Source organism: Chionomys nivalis, chromosome 3 (assembly GCF_950005125.1).
Source record: "Chionomys nivalis chromosome 3, mChiNiv1.1, whole genome shotgun sequence".
NCBI classification, from domain to species: domain Eukaryota; kingdom Metazoa; phylum Chordata; class Mammalia; order Rodentia; family Cricetidae; genus Chionomys; species Chionomys nivalis.
In genome coordinates, this window is record NC_080088.1 from 82,766,842 (window position 1) to 82,794,613 (window position 27,772).

General features: G+C 44.8%; 1 protein-coding gene across 1 annotated transcript in view; it reads right to left on the minus strand.

Annotated features, from left to right (window-relative positions):
- Rxfp2 (relaxin family peptide receptor 2) overlaps nucleotides 1-27,772 on the minus strand; it is a 55,299-nt gene that overhangs the window by 14,967 nt on the left and 12,560 nt on the right. Inside the window, exons 3-12 of the mRNA XM_057764697.1 lie at nucleotides 24,386-24,532; nucleotides 21,918-21,995; nucleotides 16,809-16,914; nucleotides 15,778-15,849; nucleotides 9,932-10,003; nucleotides 9,209-9,280; nucleotides 6,567-6,638; nucleotides 5,202-5,273; nucleotides 1,679-1,750; nucleotides 864-935 (exon numbers count right to left, since the gene is read on the minus strand). Coding sequence (XP_057620680.1) covers nucleotides 864-935; nucleotides 1,679-1,750; nucleotides 5,202-5,273; nucleotides 6,567-6,638; nucleotides 9,209-9,280; nucleotides 9,932-10,003; nucleotides 15,778-15,849; nucleotides 16,809-16,914; nucleotides 21,918-21,995; nucleotides 24,386-24,532 — 835 coding nt within the window. The remainder of the gene's footprint in view (nucleotides 1-863; nucleotides 936-1,678; nucleotides 1,751-5,201; nucleotides 5,274-6,566; nucleotides 6,639-9,208; nucleotides 9,281-9,931; nucleotides 10,004-15,777; nucleotides 15,850-16,808; nucleotides 16,915-21,917; nucleotides 21,996-24,385; nucleotides 24,533-27,772) is intronic.

Genomic DNA, 27,772 nt, shown 5'->3' on the forward strand with positions numbered 1-27,772 from the left:
TCTGAATGAGTCGTCTGCAGCAGTTTGTCACAAAATAACTTTTAGTTCGAGAATGGAGCATTGTCTATACATTTTTGGATTTTATTTATGATACCCATTAATTTATGGAATTATTATAATTATTTAAAAATACCCTTATTGAGTTATTCGCCTTAGTCCTCCAGAGCCTGGCATAAAAATTGGAGGAGGGTTGCTTAAGACATCAGTGGCCCTTTTAACGTCCCCACCAGCAGGATGGGTCCTTCATCCTACTTGCCGTGGTGTGCCATACCACAGATTTAATTTTCACTTCCAGTGATTCCGTTATGTGAGCAGCAATGAATTCAGGGCAAAACAGATGTTTTCCAAAGTCTTAAAGTTATAAAACATGTATTTGGACAGAGAGCTATGTGAGGTGTCTGAAAACTTTTCCTCATTGTAGACCTGTCTTCCTGGCCTCAGCTGTAGAAGTCATGATCTCTTGGGGACACTAAGAGCAGTCATCCCTCTGGCTGGATATAATCAGCTTACAACACATCAATTACGCCCTGCTTCATCCCGCATCCATTGAGAGTTAGCCACACCAACTATTAGTGAAATTCCAGCCACGGGTTTAACAGGCTCACCCAGCGCCCAACACACGTACACACGAAACTGACCCAAGGGAAACAGGCAGAGACAGTAGAACAGGCTGCCTCCTTGTCAATCCCAGCGAATGATTTTAATGACTTCAGGACCACGAGGGTTTCCTTACTTGGTTTTGAATATCTACTAGTCTACAGAAGCTTGATTGCTCCAAGAGGAGAGACAATCTCCCTCATCCTTCAGATTAGTGGTCTCAGAAGAGAGCAACTATATTCTTCCCCGGAGACTATGCTACTTACAGTTCTCCTAAATTTTTTAATGAAGAAAATGTCTTGTTTGGAACAAATCCAATTTGATTTCTAGGCAGAAACCTGTAAAACATGGTGAGAGTTAGCACTGGGGGTTTCTATCTCAGTCACAATCATTTCCAGCGGGGAGATGTCACTGCTCCAGGTGCCTTTTAATAAGCTCCCTTTGAGGGCTCAGTGGGAGCCCGAGCCAGGCAAGACTTTCCCCCCTGAGGAAAGTCATACCCATGTCCCTTAGGAAGCACTGCTGGGTACGCTTCCAGACACCCGAGTGTGGTCTGTGAAGTCACATTTTCTTTGTTTTCTGATAATTTTTATAAGTGTCTCTTTTTAAATTCTGTCCCCTGTGTTTTTCTCTAGCCACTCGTTTAATCAGCAAGCATTGCTGTGTGCTTACCATCTTCATAAAACTGCAATTACAACATCCACATAAACTAGTTGTGTTTCTTATCTTGCCAAAGCAAATGTGCCAATTGGTCAATTCATCTGCCCTTCCCGCCCCCAGGACAGACACAATCAGTAATCAGAAACGTCAGTCAGAATCTTTGGCCAATTGAAATGCGTGAGAGTGCTCCCACTTTCTTCCTTTGTGTGTGTGTGTGTGTGTGTGTGTGTGTGTGTAAGACCTAGCTCGATGAGTCTAGCCACTTTTATGAAAAGGATTTCATTTCACGGTAAATAAATACATCACCCTCCCCCTTTCCACTAGTGAACCTTCACATCAAGGCTGGAAACAAAATAGTACTTTGGAATCCATGGCCAGAATTTCCTTGACTTCCCCATCGACAGGGCTGTCTCGTACTTACAGAACCGTGAGTGAGTCGCACGTCAGGAAGGTGGAGTTCGTTAGGTACTTTATTTCATTGTTTGCCAGATCCCTGAAAGCCACGGAGGGAAAACACTTCAAACACCTTTGTATAAACCAGCTGCAAGGGATGCTTGCTGTTGACAGAATAGTTCTGAATTTTATCTTTCCTTCATTCTTTTTTTTTTGTCATATATCTTTCTTAATTTTTGTGGGATTTCTATAATTAATATTGTTTCCTTTTTCCCAACCGGTGCTAAAACGTAATTAAGAAGAGCAACAAAGGGAAGAGCAGCTAATTATTTGGGATGGGCGAGTCCGTCTGGGCTGGACACTATGCTGTTGGCTATAGGTGGCGCTTTAGTAACTCTCAGTCATGTGACTACTTGGTACCAGTTGGTGGCTGCTTGGGGAGGGTTTGGAGATATGGTCTTGGTGAAGGAAGTATGTCACGGGGGTTGGGCATCGAGGCTTCAAAAACTAGTCACTTAGGATGTGTCCTCTTCTTCCTGTTTGTGGCTCCAGATGTGAGGGAGGACTGAGCCGCTGCTCTGGTCCCTGCTGCCTGCTACCTCCTCACTGGCATCACAGAGGCCAACCCTCTGGAAATGTAAGAACGCAGTAAACTCTTTTTTTTTTTTTTTTTTTTTTTTTTGGGTTTTTCGAGACAGGGTTTCTCTGTGGTTTTGGAGCCTGTCCTGGAACTAGCTCTTGTAGACCAGGCTGGTCTCGAACTCACAGAGATCCACCTGCCTCTGCCTCCCAAGTGCTGGGATTAAAGGCGTGCGCCACCATCGCCCGGCAAACTCTTTTCTCAGAGGCTGTGGTGGCAGTGTTTTCCCCCGGCCACACAAAAGATTAAGACGGTGTAGCCTTGGCCCCATTCCATCCACTCCCATCCCCTAGGCTGCTATTTCCCTGCATGTCTACCACTGTGTCCGTCAGGGTTAGCATCATTATCACCCAATCAACAGGTGGGGCAGGCATCTAGGATACTCAGAGATTTAGTTTACAACTTGTTGTACAGCTAGTGTGTGGCAGAAGAGCCCTTCCCAGTCAGATCTTTCTGAAACCCAGACAATCCGGACCATGGTCCACTTCCCTCCCCATGACAGTCAATGTTTGGGTAAAGAGAAAACTCAGGCTAAAGTTGTCTTGCACAGACTGTTCACCAACCTTAGGACATAAGTCTTGGTCTGTCATATCAAAGTTTTCTTTCTACACTGGCCCGGGAATGCTAATGCCTCTGTAACACAACTCCAAGTATGGCAGGACCTGACTGACCCCTGAGCCAGGGGAACTTTCTAGAAGTGTAGACTCCCAGACTCCATACAAAACCTGCTGGATCGGAAGCTCCTCTTAGCATGCCCTACTCTTTGAGCTGCTCAGAAATGTCCTTAGAACTCTGAAGATCATGAGCAGGGAGACTCCTTCCTACCAGCTGGATCCTTGGCACTCTGCCATCCTACATGCTCTGGAAATGCCCTCAGGAACCTTCTGGAATTCTTTTAGCAGTATGATGAGGCAGGGATGAGAAAAAGCAGGCATTTTTACTAATGTTTCTAATCTCTCTCTCTCTCTCTCTCTCTCTCTCTCTCTCTCTCTCTCTCTCATGTGTGTTCAATTCCTATGCTTTTTTGACACTAGGTCTCAAGGAGCTCACGTTGGCCTCAGCCTCTCTGGACTTGAGATTGGCTTTGATCTCCCGATCTCCTCCTTTTCCACCTTACACGTAGTGGTACTAGATTGGACCCTTCTAGCACCCTCATGTTGCTCCCTGGCCTTGAGCTCTCTGGACAGCTGAGGAGGGCCTTGAACTCCTGATCCTTCTGCCTCTTGCTTCCGGAGTGATGGACTGCAGGTGTGAGCTACTAAAGCCTGTGACTAATTTTTGATGAGTTTTATTCTCATGGTTTTCAGATAATCATTTCTGTGGTTTTTAATAGTGGCACACTTACATGAAACCTCTATTTCTTAGAGTCCTCTTGGTGAGAGATGTAGAAATAAGCACATGGAAATGAGAGTCAGCAAATCAACACAATCCCACCTCATAGTTCAGAGACTGGGAAAGCTGAGATACTGACATTCTTTTGATTGACAGGGACCCAGTCGCCTATTTGACACGAGAAGAGCTGTGGCAGTGATGTATGTTTTTGATGATCATGACAAGCTTGGGTTGCTGTAGAAATCAGAGAGGTGTATCTGGCAGGGAATAGTGGGTGGTGGCGGCATCATGACCCTCCTCAGCAGGTAGTAGTGACAAGGCAAGAAAGAGTGGGAGTGGCTTAGTGCATCTATGTACTGAGGGTTTACTGATCACCTGTCATGTGGTGGTCATGGTCTCGGACCTGATGGGGCATGGTAGATCCCTTTGAGGGGCTGTGGAAATGCACAGGCATCCATGGAAGCTGGACAGTGTGTGGAGAAAGCATCCTGGATTTGATGCTTCAGTGGACATTGGAAGGGATGTGGGAGAAAGACTTTCCCAGCTTCAAGAAGCTCATGAGCCTAGAGATGGGTGTAGAATAGGGGTTTACCACATCTAGACAGAAGGGCATGTGGAGGAAGCGGGGTTAGAAAGAGCAGACGGGCAAGGGATGGACAATGCCGAGAGAAATGCTTAAGGGATAATAAACAGAATTACTAATAAGGAATAATAGGAAGCCCTTTTGCATCATACACATGCAGTGACTTTGAAATGTCCCTTCTCAGCACTGGTTGTTGTTTGTCAGTTTGGTTGGACCAAGTAAGAGGAACAAACTAAGTTAAAGTGGACTCAGGGGACTAGGCTGGGTGTTAAAAGAAAGACCAGAAAATTGCAATGTCAGGGGAGGAGTTGCGATGAGGTTGGCGGGAGACGGCTGAGCGCCACCTTACACGTCTGGGGACACTCCAAGGACTTTCTTGTTTATTTTAGTTTTCAAAGATTCGTGTATTTTTATGTAACATGTAGGAGTGTCTTGCCTGTATAGCATGTGTCCAGTGCCTGCGGAGGACAGAATAGGGCATCCAATCTTCTGGAACTGGAGTTATGGGTGGTTATGAACTGCTGGGATTTGAACCCATGACGTCTGGAAGAGCAGCCAGTGCTCTTAACCACTGAGCCATCCCATCAGTCCTCTTTTTTTTTGTTGTTTTTTTTTGTTTGTTTTTTTATTTTATTTTATTTCTTTTGAGTCAGAGAACTCACTATGTAACCCAGGCTTGGCTTAAATTCTCAATCCTCCTGCCTCAGCCTCCCAAGTGCTGTGTTCTGGCTGTTCTCAAAAGGTATTTTTATCATTTTATCTCACAAAATTGTGTAAGGTCATTTTCATGCAAGTGTCTAATGTACTTTGAGCACACCCACCTGATCCTCTCCTCCCCTCCCCTCTCCCTACAAGGTCTTTAAAAACAGGAAGTAACAATAGATTTGGATTTGGTAGAGACATCTTAGATAGATTTTAAAGATAATTATGAACTCAATTTGTGGCTACCTCCTTAATCCTAGCATCCAACAAGTTCAATCCCTAACGAATACTCACATCCAGTTGAGTTGAGGCATCTGGGCACACAGACGTTCAGGAAGGCCCTCTAGCTGGTTACTCACCATGGACCTCCGCACAGAGAAAACAACAGTTAGATACAAAATGATTAAGCCACATCGAAGAGAGTAGTTTTTCTCTTTGACCATTTTGAAAATTGTCTTCTGTAATTTCTATTTCAGGATGAAGACTTGGTATGTAAGTGTGCCTTCCAAACAGTGCTTTAAGTGTGTGTGTGTGGCAAGGCCTAAGGGCCGGGTGCCGCCAGTCTTTGGCGTGCGTGTACAGCGTACATCCAAAAGCAAGTTATTGCTCAGTTTAATTTTATGAGGTAAAACTAAAGCAAGAAGCAGACAGTAACTGTGAAGTGCATGATCGTTTTCCTTGTGTACTGCAAGCTTGTAATGATTTCCAGCACCATTAGGTTCTCAAGATGTTTTCTCAGGGATGCATTAATCATTTATAGCATGGAAAAAAACATACTGAAAACTGCATTAAATCTAAGATATGACAGGAAGGGGAATTATCAAGAGCAAACAGTTCATGAGCATGCTAAGATCCATGATTAATTTATGATGCTGTAGTCCCTTTGATAAGTGGACCAGGCATGATGTCACGTCACCCAGTGTAAAGGAACACAGCAACCCCTTGCCTGTCATCCTAGGATTTTGGAAGCACAGCTATGAAAACACTTGCCAGTAGGGCCCAGATTTGGAATTTTCATTGGTTATCTCTGGGAGAAAGCAGATTTCCTTTAGTGAGAATGGAGCTGGAGGCTGGAAAGATGGCTCAGTGGTTAAGAGCACTGACTGCTCTTTCAGAAGGCCCTGGTTCAGTTGCCATCATCAATGTGGCAGCTAGCAACCACCTGTAACTCTAGTTCCAAGGGATCTAATGCCATCATCTGGCCTCTATGGGCACTGCATGAACATGGTGCGCAGACAAATGGGCAGGCAAAAATACTCATACACAAAGAAATAAAAATAAATCTCTTTAAAATGGAGTTGGACTTTGCTCCTGTGAGATTCTATTACACAGTTTAGCTAGGATGCTGGGAAACAGAAACAACTCCTTGATGAACCAGTGCTCATAGAAACATGACTCTGTGCTTTAGGAAGGGACAGGAGGTAAACAGCACCGAGCAGGAAGCTTAGGCTACATAGCACAATCGGTCCAGCTGTTGCCTTTGACATAGCAACAGTAACTACAATTGGTCCAGCTGTTGCCTTTGGCTTAGCAACAGTGACTACAATCGGTTCAGTTGTTAACTTTGACTTAGCAACTGAAGTTCAGCAAAGACGGGCTTGATGTTTTCTGACGCATTTTCTCAAGGGCAAGGGTGCCGAAAGAGAGATGGATACTTACAAGAAGAACAAGGAGCTTAATCCAGTAAAGGACCTCTGCGAGACTCTGCTGATTGGATTGTTGTCTAAAATTCTGACAAGACACATCAAAATGTTTCCAATGTTAGAGACATTCCTGAACTAGACCCAGGGAAAATATTAAAGGACCACAAGAAACCTGCCTCTCGCATCGCCTGGCCCACTCCTTCCTCATGGGGCACCGGTGCCTTTGCCCTCATTCGAAGAGGGAGAGGGCACTGTTTTCTCCAAGTTCCTGAAGCTCTTCTTGTAGTGCTTACCCAGTTGGAATGGATTTCTCTCTGCACTTGCCTGAGGAGCCCTGACTGGATGAAATGGCCTCCACAAGCACCCTGCCTGCTGGTCGGCTGAATGGAAGGGGATTCGCACACTCGCCCTCGAATAGCATAACAGCTGTGAACTATTCCCTTCTAGAAGCTAGAAGGGAATCTCATGTCTTCATCACAGAGAAGAAATAACACGTAATTGAAGAAGCCAATGTGTTGAACCAGATTTAAACATCTCCCAGTGTTTGCATATGTTGGAACATCACACAGTACCTGCTACTGTGAACAACTTCCATGTTTTTATATATCAGTTAGGAAAATTAGAAGATGCACTCTCTTAATGACTGGTTAGATGGGTTATCTTTATCATGTGCTAATTTTTCTATTTATGAAAACACCATGAATTTTTTCTTTTACTTAAAAATGTTTGTATTAGCTGGGCAGTGGTGGCGCACGCCTTTAATCCCAGCACTCGGGAGGCAGAGGCAGGCGGATCTCTGTGAGTTCGAGGCCAGCCTGGTCTACAAGAGCTAGTTCCAGGACAGGAACCAAAAGCTACGGAGAAACCCTGTCTCGAAAATCAAAAAAAAAGTTTGTATTAAATTATTATGAATTTCATACAGTGTATTTTGATTATATTCCTCCCCCTTCTCCAACCTTCCCCAGATTCACCTCTCCCTTCCGTACCTACCCAAACTCTATTCTAGTCCAGTATGTACTGCCTGTACACCCTCTGGTGTGGGACTACCCAGCAGGGCGTGGTGAACCTGCCCACAGCCACACCCCTAAAGAAAACCAGTTCTCCCTCTCATAAGAGCTATTGATTACCAGGAAGTCCCCCCTCCATGCTGGGATATTTTGTCTGGCTTGAGATTGCACAGGCTTTGCCCCTCCTTTCCTCATTTTTTCTTTCTTTCCTTCCAATGGGAATCTGTTTTCTGAGGAAGAGTGCAATAACATTAAGACAGAACCATCAAGCAGGTGTGGTCCTTTAACAAACGCCCACCGTGTAGTAAATGGCAATACAATTCCCAGAAAGTCACAGTTTTTAAAACGGGTTTTTGTTTTACGTGTTTGTGTGTTTTTCCTGGATGCATAGTCTGTACATTATACGCATGCCTGGTGCCCACAGAAGCTGGAAGTGGTGACCAAATCCCCTGGAAATGGAGCTACAGATTTGTGAGCAACCATGTGGACGCTGGAAACTGATCCTAGTTCCAGTGCCCTTGGTCACTGAGCCATTTCTCCAGCCCTGAAATCACAAGTTCTTTAATCTTGTGATGAAATTATGAGTTCTAGAAGGTCTGTGCAAATGAACAAAAGGGCAGGAGCACATTTGTAAGGAGCCTTGAGGGAGGAGGAGAAAGCATGCCATACAGTCAACAATCACTATTTGAAACTATGTATCGAGGCAAAGGGAGATATCTGCCTTAGGGACCAGGTACCACCTTGTACTCTCAGAAGTCTATGGCATGTAGAACTGGGAGCAGAGCCACAAGAGCACCTACTATGTGACAGGAGTACTTCACGTTCATTGTGTGACGATGCTCAAAACAGTCCTTGTAAAGAAGGAGCCACTAAGACCAAGGCCTGGCATGATAAGGAAGTCGACCGCAGCACTAGGATTAGGGACCAGGTTCACACTAGGTCTAGAGGGAGCTGAAGCCCCTGACTTTCCAGGAGCCACGTCAACCTGCAGACAACAAACACAGAGCCTTCTATGACTCTGCTTACTGTGACTGGTGAGAGATGACTGGAGATGGAGCTGTTGGCTCAGAGGAGACGTGGAAAAATGGCAGGTGTTGCTAGATTCTCCAACCTTTCTCTGAATGTCCTGGGGACCAGAGCAAGCCCTGGACTTCTCGCTTCCTAACTCAGAGGTTTCTAACAGAGGGCGGGTCTCCCCTTCCGGGGACACCTGGCAATGCCTGGAGATAGTTTTCTGTTGTCACAACTTAGAGAGGAGTTGCATTGCTGGCCTCGAATGAGAGGAGGCCTCCTGCCATGCATGGAACACACTGTCTTCTCTGCTTCGAGCAAAGAATTACAGAAGTCAAGATGTCCATAGCACTGGGGTCAAGGACTTTCCGTTCTTGGTGACATTGGATGGCTGCCTGACTTGGCAGGGCTGCCGTGGGGTGCTGAGGCTCCCCTGTAAGAACATGGAGAGATCTATTTTTCCACACAACCATCACCTGCCCCACTCAGGTCTGAATTCCTTGGGCAAAATACGTCAGATTACATGTGAGTCAGAAACAGAAGAAACCAGAGACATCCCAGCCTGGAAACTATCCAAACATTGTGGTAAATCATTAAAACTAGGAGCGTTTGTAGGAGAGAGAAGAGCCAAGATACTTACAGCCAAGAGAGCTGATGCAAGTCTTTGAATACTCCAGGCCTGAGAGCTGCAATGCAGTTATGGCTGAGATATCTGAAAACAGTATGGGTGAGGTCATTAGGAAAACGCCACACCACAGTCAGCCACGTACAGTTAGACCGATTCGATCCTGAGGTCTGGGTATCTGCTGTTACAAGCACGTTCCGAAGGAGTCGAAGCAGAGGCCAGAGGGACCAGGAGGTGCCCGTAACCACAAGCCCGGCTGGGTCACACTATGACCAGGGCAAGCAATGTGGCCAAGAACAATATTGGTGGACCCTACATTCGGTGGGAGTAGAAAGAAAAGCAACCAAATATGTAGAGTAATTCTTACTTATGTCCTTTTTTGGTCACATTCTTGGTATGCTACTATTTTAAGAAGTATATATTCAATGCGCTATGGGGGAAGGGTAAAATACTGAGATGCTGTGGAAGTGACCAACAGCAAGAAGGCAATATTAAAGATGGAAACTTTGGATAGTTTCTTGTGCAATGAGAAATTTAGGTCCCTTTTTGTGGTAAAGGAGATCAAACCTGGCCTTTCATCTCACGCGTTAGGCAAATGTTGTGAGCTACATTCTCAGCCCCAATATGAGAATTATAGATTTAAGAGATCTTCCATTTCCCCACTCCCATTGCTGAGTCTGCCTTTGTAGCCTTTTCTTCGAATGATACCCATAAGATACTTATGAAGGAGTTACTCACAGGATTTGTAGATTATATAATCCAGAAAATGCTTTCCTGGATATGTGTGTGATGCAGTTGTACTGGAGGTATCTGTAGGGACAAGACAGGAAAGTCATGGGCTTGCGGTATACAGGCTTTCAGCATAGATGGCTATGTAATGATCTTTTCCCCGCTTTCTGCCTGAAGGCAGAGGGTAAAATTGGATCATAAAGCACAGTTTTGTTCTTATGTTGCCAGGAGGCACGGTGGCTACAAAGCAAGACAAGGCATGCAAAGCGGGGTGGCCATCTGTGTTCTGGACCACTGATGCATAGTGATGTGTGTGTGTGTGCGTGCGTGTGCATGTGTGTGTCTCTCTGTGTGTGTGGGAGGGGGCACCTAGTCTTCTTTTATTCCGTCGGGATCTCCAGCAGCCCCCCTTTCTAGCTGGTAGTAGTTGCTGGCCCTGGAGACCAACCAGTCCCTCCACTGTATGTCTCAGCTCCAAGCTGAGCCTTTCGGTCCTCAGTTATCTTCATCGTGTTCTCACGCCCAAAGGAGGGGCCCTTTGAGTCTTTTCCATGTCAAGCAAGAAGCAAATACGTCAGCGAGGTGCTCAGGGTCCCAGCCACTGCCAAACTGCAGCTGCCATGCTATGTCAGCTTTCAGGCCTATGAGTCACAAAACTATGGAAAGAACACATACTTCCTTATGATTCTCAACATGCAATAGGAAGTTAGCCCTGAATCCGTCTTCCTTAAGGCCGACTGCGGCAGGAAACAGCCATACTATAGCAGTGACTACTATGTAAGTGAGTTTTATTTTTTTACAGTGTGTGTGTGTGTGTGCAAGCACATACCATGCTGAGGATTGAACCCAGGGCCTTGTGCAGGCCAGGCAAGTGCTTTACTACTGAACTACGTGGCCAACCCTACAGTATTTGTGGCTTTGATGTCTCTTATTTCCATCTGAATCAATGCTTACAACATTACCCAAGGGCTGTGCTAATTGTTACGGTGTCCTACTGTAAAACCTTTGGCAGAACATGCATGCATTTGGTGTCTAACTAGACTTTACATTTTATTCTGCTGCACTGCAATTATTCCCTGTCAGAGCTTCCCAACTGCGACAGTTTGAATGCAATTAGCCCCCAGAAGCTCATAAGGAATGGTACTGTTGGGAGGTGTGGCCTTGTTGAAGGAAGTGTGTCACTGTGGGGGTGGGCTTTGAGGTCTCTTTTGCCTAAGCTTCGCTCAAGTGTCAGACACTTCCTGTTGCCTTCTGATCAAGATGTAACCAGCACCATGTTTACCTGCACACCGCCATGCTCCTGCCACGGTGATAATGGACTAAACCTCTAAAACTGTAAGCGAGCGCCCCCCGCGCCCCCCCCCCCCAGTTATAAGCGTTGTTGTGGTTATGGTGTCTCTTCACAATAGAAACCTGACTAAGCCACCAACCTTTCCTTACCACCAAGAGTGTGTTACAAAAATGACAAGAACTGAACGTCGTTGCGCCTCAGGGCAGCAGGATGAAAAGCCAAGATCAGCTTCTAGCTTATTAGCCATTCTCAGGACAAAATCAAGCACGCGTCCATGCGCATGCGCACCCCCACGGCAGAAACCGGTGCTGATCCAGGGCACTCGAATCTCACCTGTGCCCACCTACAAAGCACCAATCCCAGCACTGCAAAGGAAACCTGAAAGGAGGTGCGAACCCCTGAGTCCTAACCCCTCCCGCGGACCCCAAGGCCCGCGTGCTTCTTGCACTATGTCTGCGGGGAGACACATGCAGCAGAAATCCCTCTCTGGGCTTATGACCCCACTCTGAATAGGACAGACGGACACAGAGCAGTCTCTGAACCTCAGAGGAATTGTCTGGACATCATGAATTTGATGGCAATATAAAAGAAAACGATAAAAGCACACACGATGTTAGTAAAGGCCAACGGAAGTTTCTCGTCAATATAAAATCCACTACTCAAGTTAGGGCGGTTCCATTTTATTTGAGATGATTTTTAATCCGAGGGTGCAACACGTGCTTTTCCTCCCTCGTGAAGAGATGGGTGCCCTTGCAAACTGCGAATGCCACTTGGTGCTTTGACATTAGAAGCCGAAGGAAAGAGGCATTTAAACCGCGGAGCTGTCTTATTCCTTCACTGCCTGCAGCTGGTCTCCCTCTCACCAACATGACTTAAGAATCCAGTTCCTTAAATAATGGAGAGCCCCTGGTCTTAGTTTTAGCTGTTGGCTGTGTTGCGGAGAGACTCAGGTCTCAGGTCTCAGGTGTAGACTGCCACACTTAAGGCCTCTCCTTTGGTGTCGACTTTCTGTTTCCAGAAGAGCCATTTAGAGAATGTGAGAATGGAAACATGACAATTTGGCAAGAGGTGCCTCTTTCAATCCCAAACCGAGACACGAGTCCATTAAAAGTCTCTCACACCGAACAGCTTGTCTAAGAGTAGCTTCCTGGATCACAAATCCGGGTTCTTTCAGCTATCAAAGACTTTTCAAGCGAAACACCAGGGACTTAGGTACCAGACTAAAGCAAATAAATATCTTAATGGCTCGCATGCTCATAAACTATATTTAAATGTGACATTGTGTACTTTAGAGCCCGGCAGGCACCTTTAATTATGCTCCATTGCCTATGACTGATTGCCTTTAACAGGAACTCAGATTAAGAAGAAATACCTAATTTTTTTTATAAGGTTCGTGTTACAGTGAAGAAGAGGATTGCTGTTGGTTTCCATGGCAGCGATGATAAAACATTAGAGTCAACCCCATAAATTATATTTTATTTCTCTGAAAGGTCATCTCAAACTACTTTTTCTTCTTCTTCGGCTTTAGAAAATCCTAGAGCTTTAAGAGATTATTAGGATAACAGAATCGATCCACAGTAAAAAGAAAATTTACATCCCTTGAGCAGTGTTCATGCATCTGGCGATTAAAATTAAATTTTGATGAAGGAATTGTTTTTCCCTTCAGGTCAGGATGACCACAACTCTACGCTGGGGATTTGGAGGGGTCTAGACTGGAGACTCAGTGGACAGGAGGTTCTGTGCTATCCTGGGGGCAACACACAGTATCAGCAAGGAGAGTTAGTCTCTACCTTTTGGACCCTGAGGAGATTTGGGAGCTGAATTATGCAACTGTTTCCATAGTCTTCCTTCCATTGGCTACAGGCTACCTCAGATAAGAATGTGGGCAGTGGGTGAGGAAGGACAGGGCTCCCGTCTGAACATGTTAATGATCTCCATGCCTCCTTGACTGCTCATCTGTCTCCACAAGCAGGAGACAAAAAGCACAGGATGGAATCCTGCCTGGGACAAGACTGTCTCAGCGGAAGCTCTGGGCCATACTGACCAATCTCTCTCCCTCCCTAGGTTTTCATTGTGATGGTTAAGTACCACCATGCTCATCAGAAGCCCTGGCCTCTGGTTGTGATGCTCCTACTCACTAACTCTAGGTCTTAACTGAGTTCCTTAACTTTGTACATGCCAGCTGGTTCATGTCTAAGGTGGTCTAATTAGAAATTCTTACTACTTCTAGGATACCTGACAATAGAATTTGTTAGCATTTGGATCCTAAATGTCCCCCGAAGGCTCAAGCGTTCAAGGCTTGCCTCTTTGCTGGGTGCTATTGAGAGGGACACAAACTTTAAGAGATGGGGACCAGAGGGAGGTCTCCAGGTCACTGGGGGCACTCCCCCTTTAAGAGAAGAGTGGGTCCCCAGATTCTCTCTCCTCCTCATTCACATCTGTTTCCTCGTAAGGAGGTTTGATCTTTGTCTCACCACATGGTTCCAGGATAGGGCCTATCTGTCCTGCTTCAAGACCTCCCACACTGGGATCAAATGAAACCGTCCCTCTTTATAAATTGATTGTCTCGGGTGTTTTGTGTAAGTGACGGAAAGTTGACTCTTTATTTGAATAGAGGTTGTCAAACAAAAATCTTGCCATTCTTTCTGTGATGCCGTTAAATTGCTTCTCTGGTGGATATCATGCGTGCAGGCACAAGCACAGCATTGATTGATGGAAGGAGCTTGTGACTTTAAGAATTCCTAAGACATAGAAGCTTTGTGGCTCTGGTTTCCTCCCTAGAGGACCCTTGAAACCTAGGGCTAATGTGTAGCTATGCCCTATGCTAATGTGTAGTGTGACAATGGCAATCTGACCAGACACTCTAGGACAGAGCAGAAAGGTACTGACTGTGGGTAGGACTTCATAGATGATGACCAAAGCCGGTGCGATGATAGTGTCCACACACAACTCTATGAGGTAGCCTTCCTCCAGGGGTTTGCTTCTTGTCTGAGGGTACCTGTCTTTAATTTCATGAACATGGAATCACCGATAGTGTTTCCAGAGACTTCTCTCTTATGCTGGGTGTTGAAGGATAAAACATAAAAACATTTCTGCCAAGGAACTAGCATGTGCCGCGTTCTTTTGCTGATATTGTTAGACTGATTATTGGTCCTCTTGGCAGGTGTAGCATCTCTAGAGACCCAGAGGAACTCTGCTTGGAAGGACTGGGAGACAATCACCCAAGCTGCAAATGGCCGATATACTGAGAATCTGTAAGTTTTCTACCCACAATATCAATAGAAGACATCATGTTGACCAGTATAAATATTTTTATTCTCTATCCAATATGACTCTTTAAATACTCCAGTATGAAGATATAAAGTAGATTAGTGAGGGGCTGGAGAGATGATGCAGTGGCTAAGAGCTCTAGCTATCCTTCTAGAGGACTCATGTTCAGTTCCCAGCACCTAAGTGTGGTTCACAACCACTAGTAACTCCAGTTACAAGAGATCTGTTGCCCTCTTTTGGCCTCCGTGGGCACTGCATGCATTTGGTGCACATAGATACAGGCAATTCAAAGACTCATACACACAAAATAAAAATAAATAAAATCTTTTTTTTTTTTTTTTTTTCCGAGACAGGGTTTCTCTGTAGCTTTGGAGCCTGTCCTGGAACTAGCTCTTATTGACCAGGCTGGCCTCGAACAATTAAAATCTTTTTTAAAAAGTAAAGTGATGCTGGATGGTGGCACACACCTTTAATCCCAGCACTTGGGAGTCAGAGACAGGTAGATCTCTGTGAGTTCAAGGCCAGCCTGGTCTACAGTGCGAGTTCCAGGACAGCAAAGGCTGTTACCCAGAGAAACCCTGTCTCAAAAAGCCAAAAAATAAAAAAAAAAGTGATGATTATGAGATTGCTTTGTGAGGAAGGAGCAAAGCAAAGGCATTTGAGTCCTATCAAGTGATAGTTCATAACACCTGAGGTGTCAGAATGGAGGTGGAGGGTTCACCACTGGGCTTCCACAGAGACATCTCTCATGACCAGGTCTTAGTTACTGTTTCTCTTGAATGCTAGAAGCTTGTGGTCTCTTTCTTTCTCGCTGGATTCTATTTATATTTTATAACTAGGGTGTATTGATGTATTGTCTCCCCAGACATACTAAGATCATCATCATCATTAGTTTCCTCCCATTGTCCTGGAAGTCAGGCTGTACCCTGTCTCTACATTTTAAACACAATGACTATTCTTGCCTGTGATTTTACTTTTTTTCCAAATTAGAAAGCACATCCAGCCCCTCTGATCTTGCAATGCCATTTGCGAATAATATTAAGGAAAGACTTGAAACTACATACTGAAATATTTTATCTCAAGTTCAAGTCAACACTCTGAGGATGGTTTAGTGAGATCATACTCTAAACTATGAAGTACAAACATAATCTCCTTTCCAGGGCTTTACTTTCTAATCTTAAATTTAGAACCAGAGTTAGCAACACGTATAAAAACTATTCAGTTTTGTTCTCAGATCAAAAGCACCTTAAAACATCACCATGATTTCCTCTCGAATCTACTTATAGTTACTCACATCTTTTTGAGTTCTGTGTACTTGCTGAAAACTTTGACTGGAAGACTGTGGATTTTGTTTTTCTTAAGAGATCTGAAATAAAAGTCAAAACAGTTTTCCTTGTTACTTTGGGACAAGCTTTCATGTGTCCCACTACATACCCCAGGCTAGGCCAAACTTTTCTTGATCTCTATCCTCTCTCCTTAGCCAGTTGCTATAATAGACTACATAGGGTGTGATGATTTCACTGTCTCTCTTAGTCTCTGGAGAAGTAAACAAAAAATAACAACAACTAAAAGCAAAGACTACGGAAGATATCAACCACCAATGGGGGCATGACCATGCCAGATCCCAACCACCTTGGCCACGCCTGATGAGGGCATGACTACAGATTCCTGGCCTTAAATCTCTTTCTGCAAAATTCAGGAAAGTTGGCATGATGTAGAACAGCTAGCTTTGTGGATCTTCCTATCCTTGTGGTCTTAGAAGGATTGACAGCTTTAAAAACGAGATGACATAAGCCTGCTCCTTTCTTCAGCAGCAGGGCTGCAGCAATCACAGGACACATTCAGGCCATAGGACAAGCACTCCGGGCCACAGACAGACATCATGAGGTAAACATTAACCAGGCTCATCTAGGAGATCATATTTAAATTGTATTTTCCTACAGAGGAAGCATGTCAGCCTCAGTGGTGACTAGTTTTAGGAGTTCCAGAGGCTGGAGAGATGGTTCAGTGCTAAAGAACACTGGCTGCTCTTGCAGAGGACCCAAGTTTGATTCCCAGCATCCACAGAGTAGCTCACAACCATCTGTAACTCTAGTTTCACGGTCTCTGGCACCCTCTTCTGACGACTGTGTGTATTGTACACATGTGGTGTATATACATCCATGCAGGCACCACTCATATACATAAAATACAAATAAATAAATCTTTTAAAAAGTACTTTCAAGTATTTGCTTATTTTACTATTAATAACTTATCTCTCTGGAACTACAGAGTTTTCTGTGGTTTTGGTGATAGTTCCGCTACAAATCTACAGCTCATACTCACAGTAATGTCACATTGCTAGAAACCTTTGGTACAGCTTTTAACTCAGCATTCATGCATTCCAGTTCATTCTCTCTACAGGAACAGTGTCGCGGATACTGGCTGAGAACTAGGGAGAAGAGATAAAAAATTGTATCAGAAAAAAAACAAAACCAAAGCCAGCCAACCAAGCAAACAAGTAAACAAAGCCAACCACATTTGTTTATGACAACTACTTAGTCAACTACATAACAATTTGTATCTATTAATGGACTCCTTGAGCCCTTCATTAAAAACAATTAAAGATTCTCTCCAAATCAAGGATAGACCAATGGGGTGTTCCTCTCATTTCTAGCTTCTTTCCATAGTCACCTCAAAGACATTTAACATCTCAAAGAACAGGAGGGAACTACAGTTGTAAACAAATAAAATCAGACCATACACTGAAACAAGATGAATTTCTGGTCAGTTCAATGAAAAGCATCGTTTGTTCGAGTAAATCTCCATGGTGATGGCTGGACTAACTCAATTCAGGAGCTTGAAACCGTTGCTAAGTGAATGCTTACTGATGTTACTTTGGTTCGTATGGCCCTTGGGAAATGTGGTAGAGAAGCAGAGAAAGATGGGGAGGATTTTAATGGAATCTTTAATTTCTCCACGGACCCTATGGATATTTGATTTGATGCAGTTAAGAAAGTGAAAGTTAATTTTATTTATATTATTATTGTAATTGATTAGTGAGCTGTTTTGACACAGGGTCTTGCTACGTAGTACATTACCGTCTGCCTTGACCTGCTGAGTGATGGTATTCAATACATGTGACATGGTGTAGACCCAGCTTCTTACTATTATGTGTTGAACTGTCAGTATAAATTCTTTCTAATTGCCCATCCTTTTTTTGGATCACAGTTAAAGTGAATTTAGTTGCATTTTGGCAATAAAGCCTCCACAGTTATCACTGGGGTCCCTAGTTCATGCAAGAGGTGTTCTCAGCACGTAATGTTTTCGGAAGATATTATGTGGTCTGCATGATTATTGGCTCAATCCAATAGAGATAATGTTAATATGCTTGGTAAATGTTTATTGACCTCAAGACTATTATGGCTGTATTAATACGCTAGAGTGAAGGCACTTGGCAATAAAAGGATTTCATGTGGTCAAACTGGGCATGCCACTTAAAGCAGGGACATGAAGGGGCTGATGGTTCAAGCAGTGATGGCTCAGTGGTTAGAGCACTGGCTGCTCTTGCAGAAGTTCTGGGTTCAGTTCCCAGCACCCACATGGCAGCTCATGACCATTTGTAGAAATAAGGGATCTGATGCCTTCTGGCCTCCTCAGGCACCAAGCATGCTTGCAGTACATGTACATGCATGCAGGCAAAATACACACATTAAAAAATAAAAATAAATAAATCTTTAATAAGGCAGAAATGTGGGCCCTTCTCCACCCTCCCCATCTTGCAAGGCAGTCATGCCCCACCCTCTTCTGTGGATGGTACAGGAAGGCCCTCATCTCCTTCCTCCTCAGTCTTCCCGAGACATTTCCTAGGCTCAGAGTCATCGCCCCTGTCTGTCTGCACTTGATGTTGTGATACTCAGCATCATCTTCATTCTTCCTGCTCAGCTGGTCCAGGGATGTTTTGGCCATAGATTCCTCTTGGTTGTGGATCTGTCTTGTGCTCGGCAAGACTCTCTAGTGTCCCTGCTCAGTCTTCAAGACCTAACTACCAGGAGCCGCCCGTTCCACCCATCTAAGAATTCAGTCAGTCGCAGCCAGACATGGAGTCCCAGACAAGACTTTCTTTTCTCCCCCGCACTCTGCATCTGAAGGGGCGCTTTTTAAACATTTTGTCCTGATCCTGAGCTTCCTCTCTTTAGTGTTAAAAACTAAAACACACAAACAAGGACCCAGCCCAGGCAAACACACAGAAAAGTCATAACTGGTGATTTCCTACTGTGTGTGAAGCGAGCTCCCAAACAAGATATACTAGAAAGACTGTTAGAATTTTCAGTTATGTTTCTTACTAATCTTGTCATTTCTAAATTAGATTTTTTCTGTATTGTTGTTGTTGTTGTTGTTGTTCAAGCAGGGAGAACTTTAAAAACAGTGTCTCAAGGCGGGTGCACGAGGAAGAACAAGCTCACTAAGAAGAGCAAGCCAAGCACACAGGGCAGGAGGTGCACTGGCTTTTACTCCCCCCTTAGGTGACAGTGGCTTTCTCCATTGCCTGGGCTCCTGACCTCATGGTCTTTCATTATTGGCTGGTTTTTAAAGAATTGGCACAAAGAAAATGAAACGGGGAAGGGGTCAGCTACTTTAGCTCAAGAATGTTAAAGGGCTTTTGTGTAAACAAAGGTTTTTCAGGGTGTGTGTGGGGAGGGGTGGGGGAATTAATACTTTTGCATACTTGGTGGGATGGATAAAAAGATTTGAATTTCCTGTCAAAAACAGTTTGCCTAATATTTGGTAGAAAAGACTCATTTAATAGCCTTACCAAACCCTCCTATTCATTTAAACACTATTTTTTTTTCAAAGTCAGTGAACTGTAGTCTCCTTTCTTCTATCCTGCCTTGGAACAAGAAACTTCTACAGTGCGGGGCACCTGTGTGTAGTAACAGCTGGCTCTAGAAGCCTGAGTTAGGCCCCTAGGACCAAGGGTGAAGATCTGCATCTGTTCCATCAGCAGTATGAGACAGCTCCCTCCCTGTGGCTGGTCCCTTGGCCAGGAGATTGCCCTAGTCTACTGGGATGTGAGGTCTGCACCAGGCCAGAAACTCCATTCTCTGGACCAGAAGGAGTTTTCTCTTAAGAGGCCTTCATGGCTATATTCTGTCTCTCTGGGAACCATGGAATCCTCTAAGAGCCAGATTAGAGATCAGAGCTCCCCAACACTTTTGTATTTTTGGCCTCTAGCAAGGATGAAGCTGCCAAGGCCTCCTAGTCCCAGGCCCTCGGCAACAACAGCCAATGCTCTTTTTTTTTTTTTTTTTTTTTTTTTTTTTAGTTTTTCGAGACAGGGTTTCTCTGTGGTTTTGGAGCCTGTCCTGGAACGAGCTCTTGTAGACCAGGCTGGTCTCGAACTCACAGAGATCCGCCTGCCTCTGCCTCCCAAGTGCTGGGATTAAAGGCGTGCGCCACCACCGCCCAGCTCAGCCAATGCTCTTAACCGTCTCCTCAGCCCCAATTTTTCTTTTATCTTTTCATATGTGGACTCACTACACAGCCCAGGTTTGCTCTGAACTCAGGATCCTCCTGCCTCAAATTCCCAATTGCTGGGGTTACAGGTACAAGCCACTATATGTGGCTTAATTTCATTTCTATAGATGATGTATCCATGGACAAGTATATGAGTTATGAACTGGTATTCTGCAGTGTATCCTGCAGTCTTTCTCAGGTATAAGGGTTGCTTTCGGGGCCCTCATGGATACCTAAAGTCACAGATGCTCAAGTACCTTCTAAAAGTGGTGCAGTGTTTGTATAGTTGTTACAGACAAACCCCTGCATCCGTTAGTGTATCTCCAGAGGCTTCAGGACACTGATTATAACATGAATGCTGATGATATAGTTGTTACACTATATACATATTTTTATATTATTATATGATTGTAACAGTATATAACAATATAGAATAATAGACATTAATATTAGCGACTAGATTTTCTGTACAAGTTCAGCACATGTATAGTTTTCTTTTAATCAAACTATTTCTGATCTGTAGTTGGTTGAATACACAGCTGTGTAACCCCTAGGTGAGAGCCCCAACTGCATGTGCACTGTAAGTATAGAGTTTTGTTGTTGTTTATTTCTTTGCTTGTTTTTCAGACAGGGTTCCGCTATGTATCCCTGATTAGCCTGGAACTCACAGAAATTGCCTTTTTCTGCTTCTCAGAGTGCTGGAATTAAAGGTGTGCATAACCAGGTCCAATATCAGTACAGGATTTAATATATGTACATTACACACATAAATGAAATTTATGTATACTAACATATATCAAACTATATATTCATCTACATATGTACACACACACACACACACACACACACATCCAACTCTACTAGTAATACAGAGGTCAACCTCCACAGTGCGTGCCCCAAATCCTCCAGGGGCACACTGCAACCTCCTGAGTTCAGCTCTGCCTCCCAGCTCACACTTGAAGAATCTCAGCACACTTACATAAAGGCATTGTGCAACCTGCATTGGACAGCTACTCGCAGATCTTACTGGCCTTGTTTACCTGTGGATCCCGTTACCTCTTCTATCTCCATCCGGGGACTTCACAGCCGCCTCAGTGCACTGCTTGGGAGCATATCCCCATTCCTGGCAGAGCCCCATTTCTTACCGTGGTCTTCCATGCCTCCCTGGGCAGCCTGGAATCACCATGGCTTAGTGAGGATGTCTTTCCGGCTACATGCGAGCTATTTGTGAGTTAGGGACACACCTTAATCAGAATTGTACTTCCTATGTCTGGAACATAGTATGAGCTCTTCGTTGAAAAAAAAAAATCAAAAGAAATAGAACCTCATTGTCTGTCACCATTATTGATTATCTCTGTATTCCCATGATTGATACCGTGATACCAGACCAGAAATGAGCATGCATGGAAATGGACCAGTTCGTCCATCTTTTCCTCAGGCCCACAGGCAGATAGGAGAATCATTACCAGTGAAATACATTGACACGAAGGTAACTGAACCACTACAGCAGTCCCCCCTTATCCACAGGGGACACATTCCAAGACGCCCAGTGGATGATAAAAACCAGAGATAACACCAAATCCTGCATTTACTGATTTTCCTGTGCCTACATGCCTCTGAAAAAGTACAATTTATACATCCGGTCAGTGAGATTGAGAGTAACCAATAACTCAACAGAAAAATCATAGCGGTATCCCATGACCAATGTCACGTGAATGTGGTCTGCCTGTCTCAGGGCATCATCATCATTATTGTAAGCTGGAGTCCCAGCTCCTCAAAATGTTCATTTACTGTTTTGGAACCACAGTTGGCTGCAGTTTGTTGACACTATTGACAGCAAAACCTTAGATAAGGGGGGGCTGCTGTTCCCGGATAAATCCACGCGTCACAATCACGTTTTCTGCAAGCTGATACCGTCTTTGAACCGACAGCACTTACAGCACTCCTGTGTCAATGTCACTTTATTGACATTTCCATGGACTGTGCCAAATATGGTCGCCCATCCACTAGTGTCACCTGTGGGGTGGTCGATACGCAGCGGTTAGTCTAGAGATCAGACATCATACCACAGAAACAAAAGTATAAAAATTGCATGAAATCAAATTAAAAAAAAAGAAATCCCGCTCAAGCAACAGAATGATTTTTTTTTTTTAATTCTAAAAATATCAAGAGAGAGTTAAACACACACTTGTGGGCATTTCCTGCTTCCTTTACTCACAAGGATTTCAGACGTACATATCTAATATGTATATAATGCAATTATTGTTTTTATTGTAATTACAAATGTCTTGGTAAGTAGCACTGACATTTTGAGGTTTTGACTTGAGTTTTGGGGATTTCACAAGACAACTGCACTCTGAATTTCCCTCTGCCCTGTGGAGATGAGAGGGCCTTGTGTAATGGGGTACTGAGGTCTGATAAAAATTGGACCTTCCTTGTTTTGCTTTGTTTCTTGGGATTGAACCCAGGGCCTCACACATGCTCAGCATGGACTACCTCACTCCTTGCCAGATTTTATTTTTAAATAAAGCCAAAAGCAAAATACCTTTTAAGAAAGAGTGTTAAATCCTATCGAGAGAAATAACAGTGCCTTGGTTTGCCATGCCTTCAGGTCAATTTGTCATTTGCTATTGTAATATTCTTGTTTGATATTCCTTTTGTATTATCAAAATCGCAGATGAATAATATATACATACATATTTGCAAAAACGTGCCTATTTTGAAACTTCCTTAATTTGGGTATGTGCTATAGAAATGGTAAGATTTGCATTGTAATGGCATCAAAGTCCCCACAAATCAAAAAGTAAGTTCATGATCCCTGATATCTAAATTTATCTCTATTCCTTTCTCATATCCTGAATGGTGCTATTGTGATATTATAAGCTGTTCTATGTGCCTTGTTCAGTCTGGGTTCAGAGCGTCCTCGTGGGGGTAGAGAAGCGGGAGTGATCCTTGATTCCCAGGTGGCAAAGAGGAAATCTCTCTGAGTAGCTTGTTCACTGACAATCAGAGAACTGAGCCCAGACTGAATGCCTACTGTGTACTCTACGAGCCTACATTCTGGGGGCAACACAACAAAGGTGAGCCAGGCCTTTTTCTTAGGGTGCTCATATCTGCAAGGAGGTGAAAAAGTAACACACGTGACTCAATGTGGCGGGAGATTTACCCACGGGGATGCCTGCGCAGCTGTCTTCGAGGGGGAGGACCGGAATTGAGCCCCTTTTCGTTTTTCATTGCTCTGGATTGAACCTCCTGCTAAGCATCCATTCCCCACCCCCTGAGCTGCCTCCCGCCCCTCTGAACTGAGCGTGAAGGGAGAACAGGCAGGAGAGCTCTGCAGTACAGTAGACTCGGTTGTTGCCCATCCAAGGGAAGGGTGCACGAGTACCGGGGCAAGACAGCAAGCTGCAGAATTCTGTTTGGCCCTCCAGGACATGGCGGCCTGACTCAGATGCTAGTGGAGCAGTGCTGAAGGAAGCTGGCCTTATGTGGCAGACTAGTTACCGTGTTGACTGTGACTAACCTCACATATCAACCTCTCTGCAAACAGGCAGATTAGATCAGGTAAGATGTGTGATCTCAACACTTGGCCTGGGAGAGCCCGAGTGATAAACTTTGGAACCTCTTCACCCTTTGTGTGACTCTGCTCAAGTCACATTGCTTTCGCAGGAATGTGACTTGACTGACGCTATTTGACTCTATTTCAGTCAGCCCCAGGGCTTTTATTTCCTATGCTTCCAGAATACCTTCCCTCCCTCCCTCCCTCCCTCCCTCCCTCCCTCCCTCCCTCCCTCCCTCCCTCCCTCCCTCCCTCCCTTCCTTCCTTCCTTCCTTCCTTCCATTTTGTTCTCAATTCAAGTCACTTTAGTTAAAGAAAACGTTTCCTTGATTCTGCCCTTATTGTCTCTTTCTTTGTTTGCTGTTCCCTCCAGATGCGCTCAGTCACCTAAGCACAGCGCTATTGTTTTCTTTGTCCATGTTGTCGCAGGAGCTCAAGGGCCTCGTTTCCACCTTATTTCTTTTGAGCTCACCTTGTCTCAGTGATATGGGGAGGTCCTGACCCATAGCTGACACCCAACGTCTGTCTGCACCATCAATTAATTCTCTAGGTGAGCTCAAGGCGGCTTATGGACATTCTTAAAGCTGAGCAAAGCTATTGGCCACAAGGAAGCCTCTTCAAACTGAGTTATGAGAAACAAAATAATAAAATTTGGAATGCCATTTCAATTTTTCTGGGGACCGTCGTTTTGACTTTAGTAAGCTCCATCTCCTAAAATTCAGGTCTTTCGCCTGAACGCAATGGCAGCGGTTAGTAGGTTGTGCCTCCCAATTCATTACCCTCACTCACTGACTGACCCGCAGTTCTGGGGGGCGGGGACACACGCACAGGAGGGGGCGGGACTCACCACAGCTGTCCTCGTCAGCACCGTTCCCGCAATCGTCCACGCCATCACAGTGAAAGGCTCGGGGTAAGCACTTGGTGAGATTCCCACAAGGAAAGTACCCTTTGGGGCACAGAGGAACCACCATACTGCCGTCAGTCAGTACGACGTCTGCGTGAGAGAGGAGACAGGGTGGGTACAAAACTCCTGTGTAAGGGACCAAATGTGAGTGCGGCTAGGCCTTGCTGGCGCTGTCCGATTTAATGTGAGAACTCCGTGAGGCTGGTTCATCCGGGATCATTCTTAGAGCACCGGTATGGAATAACACTGTCAGTTACCATGATCGAACCTCACACTAGCTGTCCCATGGGTGAGCTGAAGACTCGTTTTGAACTTTTATTTCAGGGAGGTAAATGCATTGTTCCACTATTACATGGAGTTGGGGAGGTATCTACTTCTTCAGATAGTAGGGTAAAACCGTGCTTAAATAGGAACAAAGAAATTGATTTATGCAGCTAATAGTTTTTTTATAAGAAGGATTTAAGGTGACAAAATACATGTGCAGAAGGACCATTTAAATGAGAACTTGAGGGAGTGCCTAACCTTCATTAAAATAAGGGGTGACAACCTTAGCTGTAACCCCTCTTTTTTAAAAAGGTTTTAAGAACTTAGACTTTTCTTTTTATTTATTTATTAATTATACAATATTCTGTCTGTGTGTATATGTCTGTAGGCCAGAAGAGGGCACCAAACCCCTTTACAGATGGTTGTGAGCCACCATGTGGTTGATGGTAATTGAACTCAGGACCTTTGGAAGAGCAAGCAATGCACTTAACCTCTGATCCATCTCTCCAGCCCCTGTAACCCCTCTTGAGGAGTACTGAGTACCAGCACTCTGCTCGGTAGTTGTCTCAGTTACTCCTGCACTCCCCCTAGAGCCGTGGTCCCCAACCTTTCCAATGCTGTGACCTTTTAATCTAGTTCCTCATGTTGTAGTGACCCCCAACCATCAAATTATTTTTGTTTCAACTTCATAACTATAATTTTGCTTCTGTTATGAATTGTAATGTAAATATCAGTGTTTTCCAATGGTCTTAGGTGACCTCCGCGAAAGGGTCATTTGACCCCTAGAGGGGTCGCAGCCCCCAGGTTGAGAACCACTGCCCCTAGAGTGTGGCTGGTGTTGTGTCTTTCTGCATGTCTTAGCAAGTGGTAAACTAAGCGTCTTGTCTGGGGCTGTCGCCTAGGTGACTTGGCTAAAGTCTCATTCTACCTTCTGACTCCAGAGGCCACTGAGAGTCACACTATGCAGGGATGGAAGAGACCATTCTGGAATCTGCCTTTCAAAGAGCGGAAGCCATTTATGAAGACAAACTGAAAATGGCCGTCTTGAGCAGAGGGCGTAACATGTGAACAAGTGTTGAACCCATCCCTAGTCGAGCCGAGGGGTGCAGACAGGAACAGGGAACAGGGAGCACAAGGCAATCCCAGACATTTGGATCTAACAAACATGCATTCAAGTTTAAGAGTGTACTTTCCAGAAAAATAGAGACACACTCTTCACACATAGGCTAGCAAAACTGAGGAAAGTCTCAAGGTCAAATTGGAACATCACAAATTTTTGAGACTCTCGTACCACGTGTTGTGTTTACATTCATCCCCTCCCTGACTCCTCCCAGATTCCCCCTCCCCTCCTGCCAACGCTGTATCCTCTCTTCTGTTTAAGCCTATCGAGTCCAATTTGTGCCGCATGTGCATCCTTGGGAGGGGAGTTTGGATGAAATGGTATAAATGGTGAAGAGGGGGGAGGTTTAAATGGGGTGAGAGGCAGGAGGGCAGGGTAGAGGAGGGAGTACAGGTTGGCATGACCAGCTCTTGAAGGCCTTTCAGAAAAGCCTGTAGAAACCTACTACTGAAATACATGGCACACACATATGAAGAGCTGAAACTGCTCACCCTGTAACAGAGCAACCTCATCCCCGCCGAACACTGCAGGCTAACAAATAAAAAGTCGAACGCTGAGAACTTCACAAACTTGAAGAGCAAGCAGACTGAAATTGCCACGGTTTATTAGGACCTGCTGAAGGGCTGGGGAGAGGTGTTGGCCAAGTGGTCCCGAGAATGATGCCACCAGGAGACCAGGAGGGAATTTGAGGGAGTGAGGAGAACAACGGGCTTTAATAGACTGTGGCTGGACTTGCCATCATGAACATCACCTACTGTGTGCTGGGTATTTTCTCCTTGTCTCACTGAATGCTAAAGACAATGGAGCCACTGGTATTAGGATCATTATGTAAAGATGCTTTTATCTGGGTCCGGGGAAACACCAGACCTGTCTGTGTCTTCCAGTAGATGCTGCCTTGCACAGAGATTGCATCTCACAAACGTTTTTGGGAGACTTCCCTGCTGGCCCTCATTGTTCACAGAGGTGCATTTATTACCAGGCAGGCATTTGCTTGTGGGCACCCAGCCTGCCTGACTCAGCGCATACTAAGCTTCCAAGCCTGTGGCAGGAGAAAACAGTTGCCTTTCCTGAGTTTTAAGCTTCTTAGTCGAGCTGACCCTGGAGACAGAACAAGCGCACAAAAGCAGGGCAGCTGGTCCTCCCCAGGGACAGTGATGTCATGGAGCACACTTGGAGGCTCTCACAGATGCGTCTTCTGGAACCTTCTTGATTGAGGAGGCCGATCTAGAGTGTGACCTGAGAATGCTGGTTGGGGGTGGGAATGTGGGTATGGGAGGGAGGAGCAAAAGAAGTGGAGGAGAGAGACTGAGCGCGAGTGACTCCAACTGTTAATTCCCTTCCACGGTGGCTTCTTCCTGGGACATGTCAAGCATAAATGGGATACAGAAAGAAAATAACAACAGAACACTCCTTCCTTTCTGTCCACTGTCTTTCATGTCTGGTATTACTTGGGGCTCAATTATCTTTTTAAAAAATAAATTCTCAGCCAGCTGGTAGTGGCGCACGCCTTTAATCCCAGCACTCAGGAGGCAGAGGCAGGTGTATTTCTGTGAGTTCGAGGCCAGCCTGGTCTACAAGAACTAGTTCCAGGACAGCCAGGGCTGTTACACAGAGAAACTCTGTCTTGAAAAGCAAAGCAAAGCAAAACAAAACAAAACAAAAAACACAAAATTCTCACTGGGTTTGGAAAAGAAAAGAGCCCCTTTCAGAATTTAATTTTGCTGAAGTTGCAGGCTCCTGTTTCAATCCTGATGGAATAAAATACAGTGTTCTATGTACCCTACTTATCATTCTGCCCCACAATCATGAAATTTAAATAATAATTAAGGGTCCCCCGCTGTGTTTGGCATGTACTGAAGAAGACCCACTGGCCATCCTTGGGAGGTGTATTCCGCAGTCTGGGGCGCCCGTCAGTTGTGAAAGTAGAGAGAGGCAGCTTTATTGAA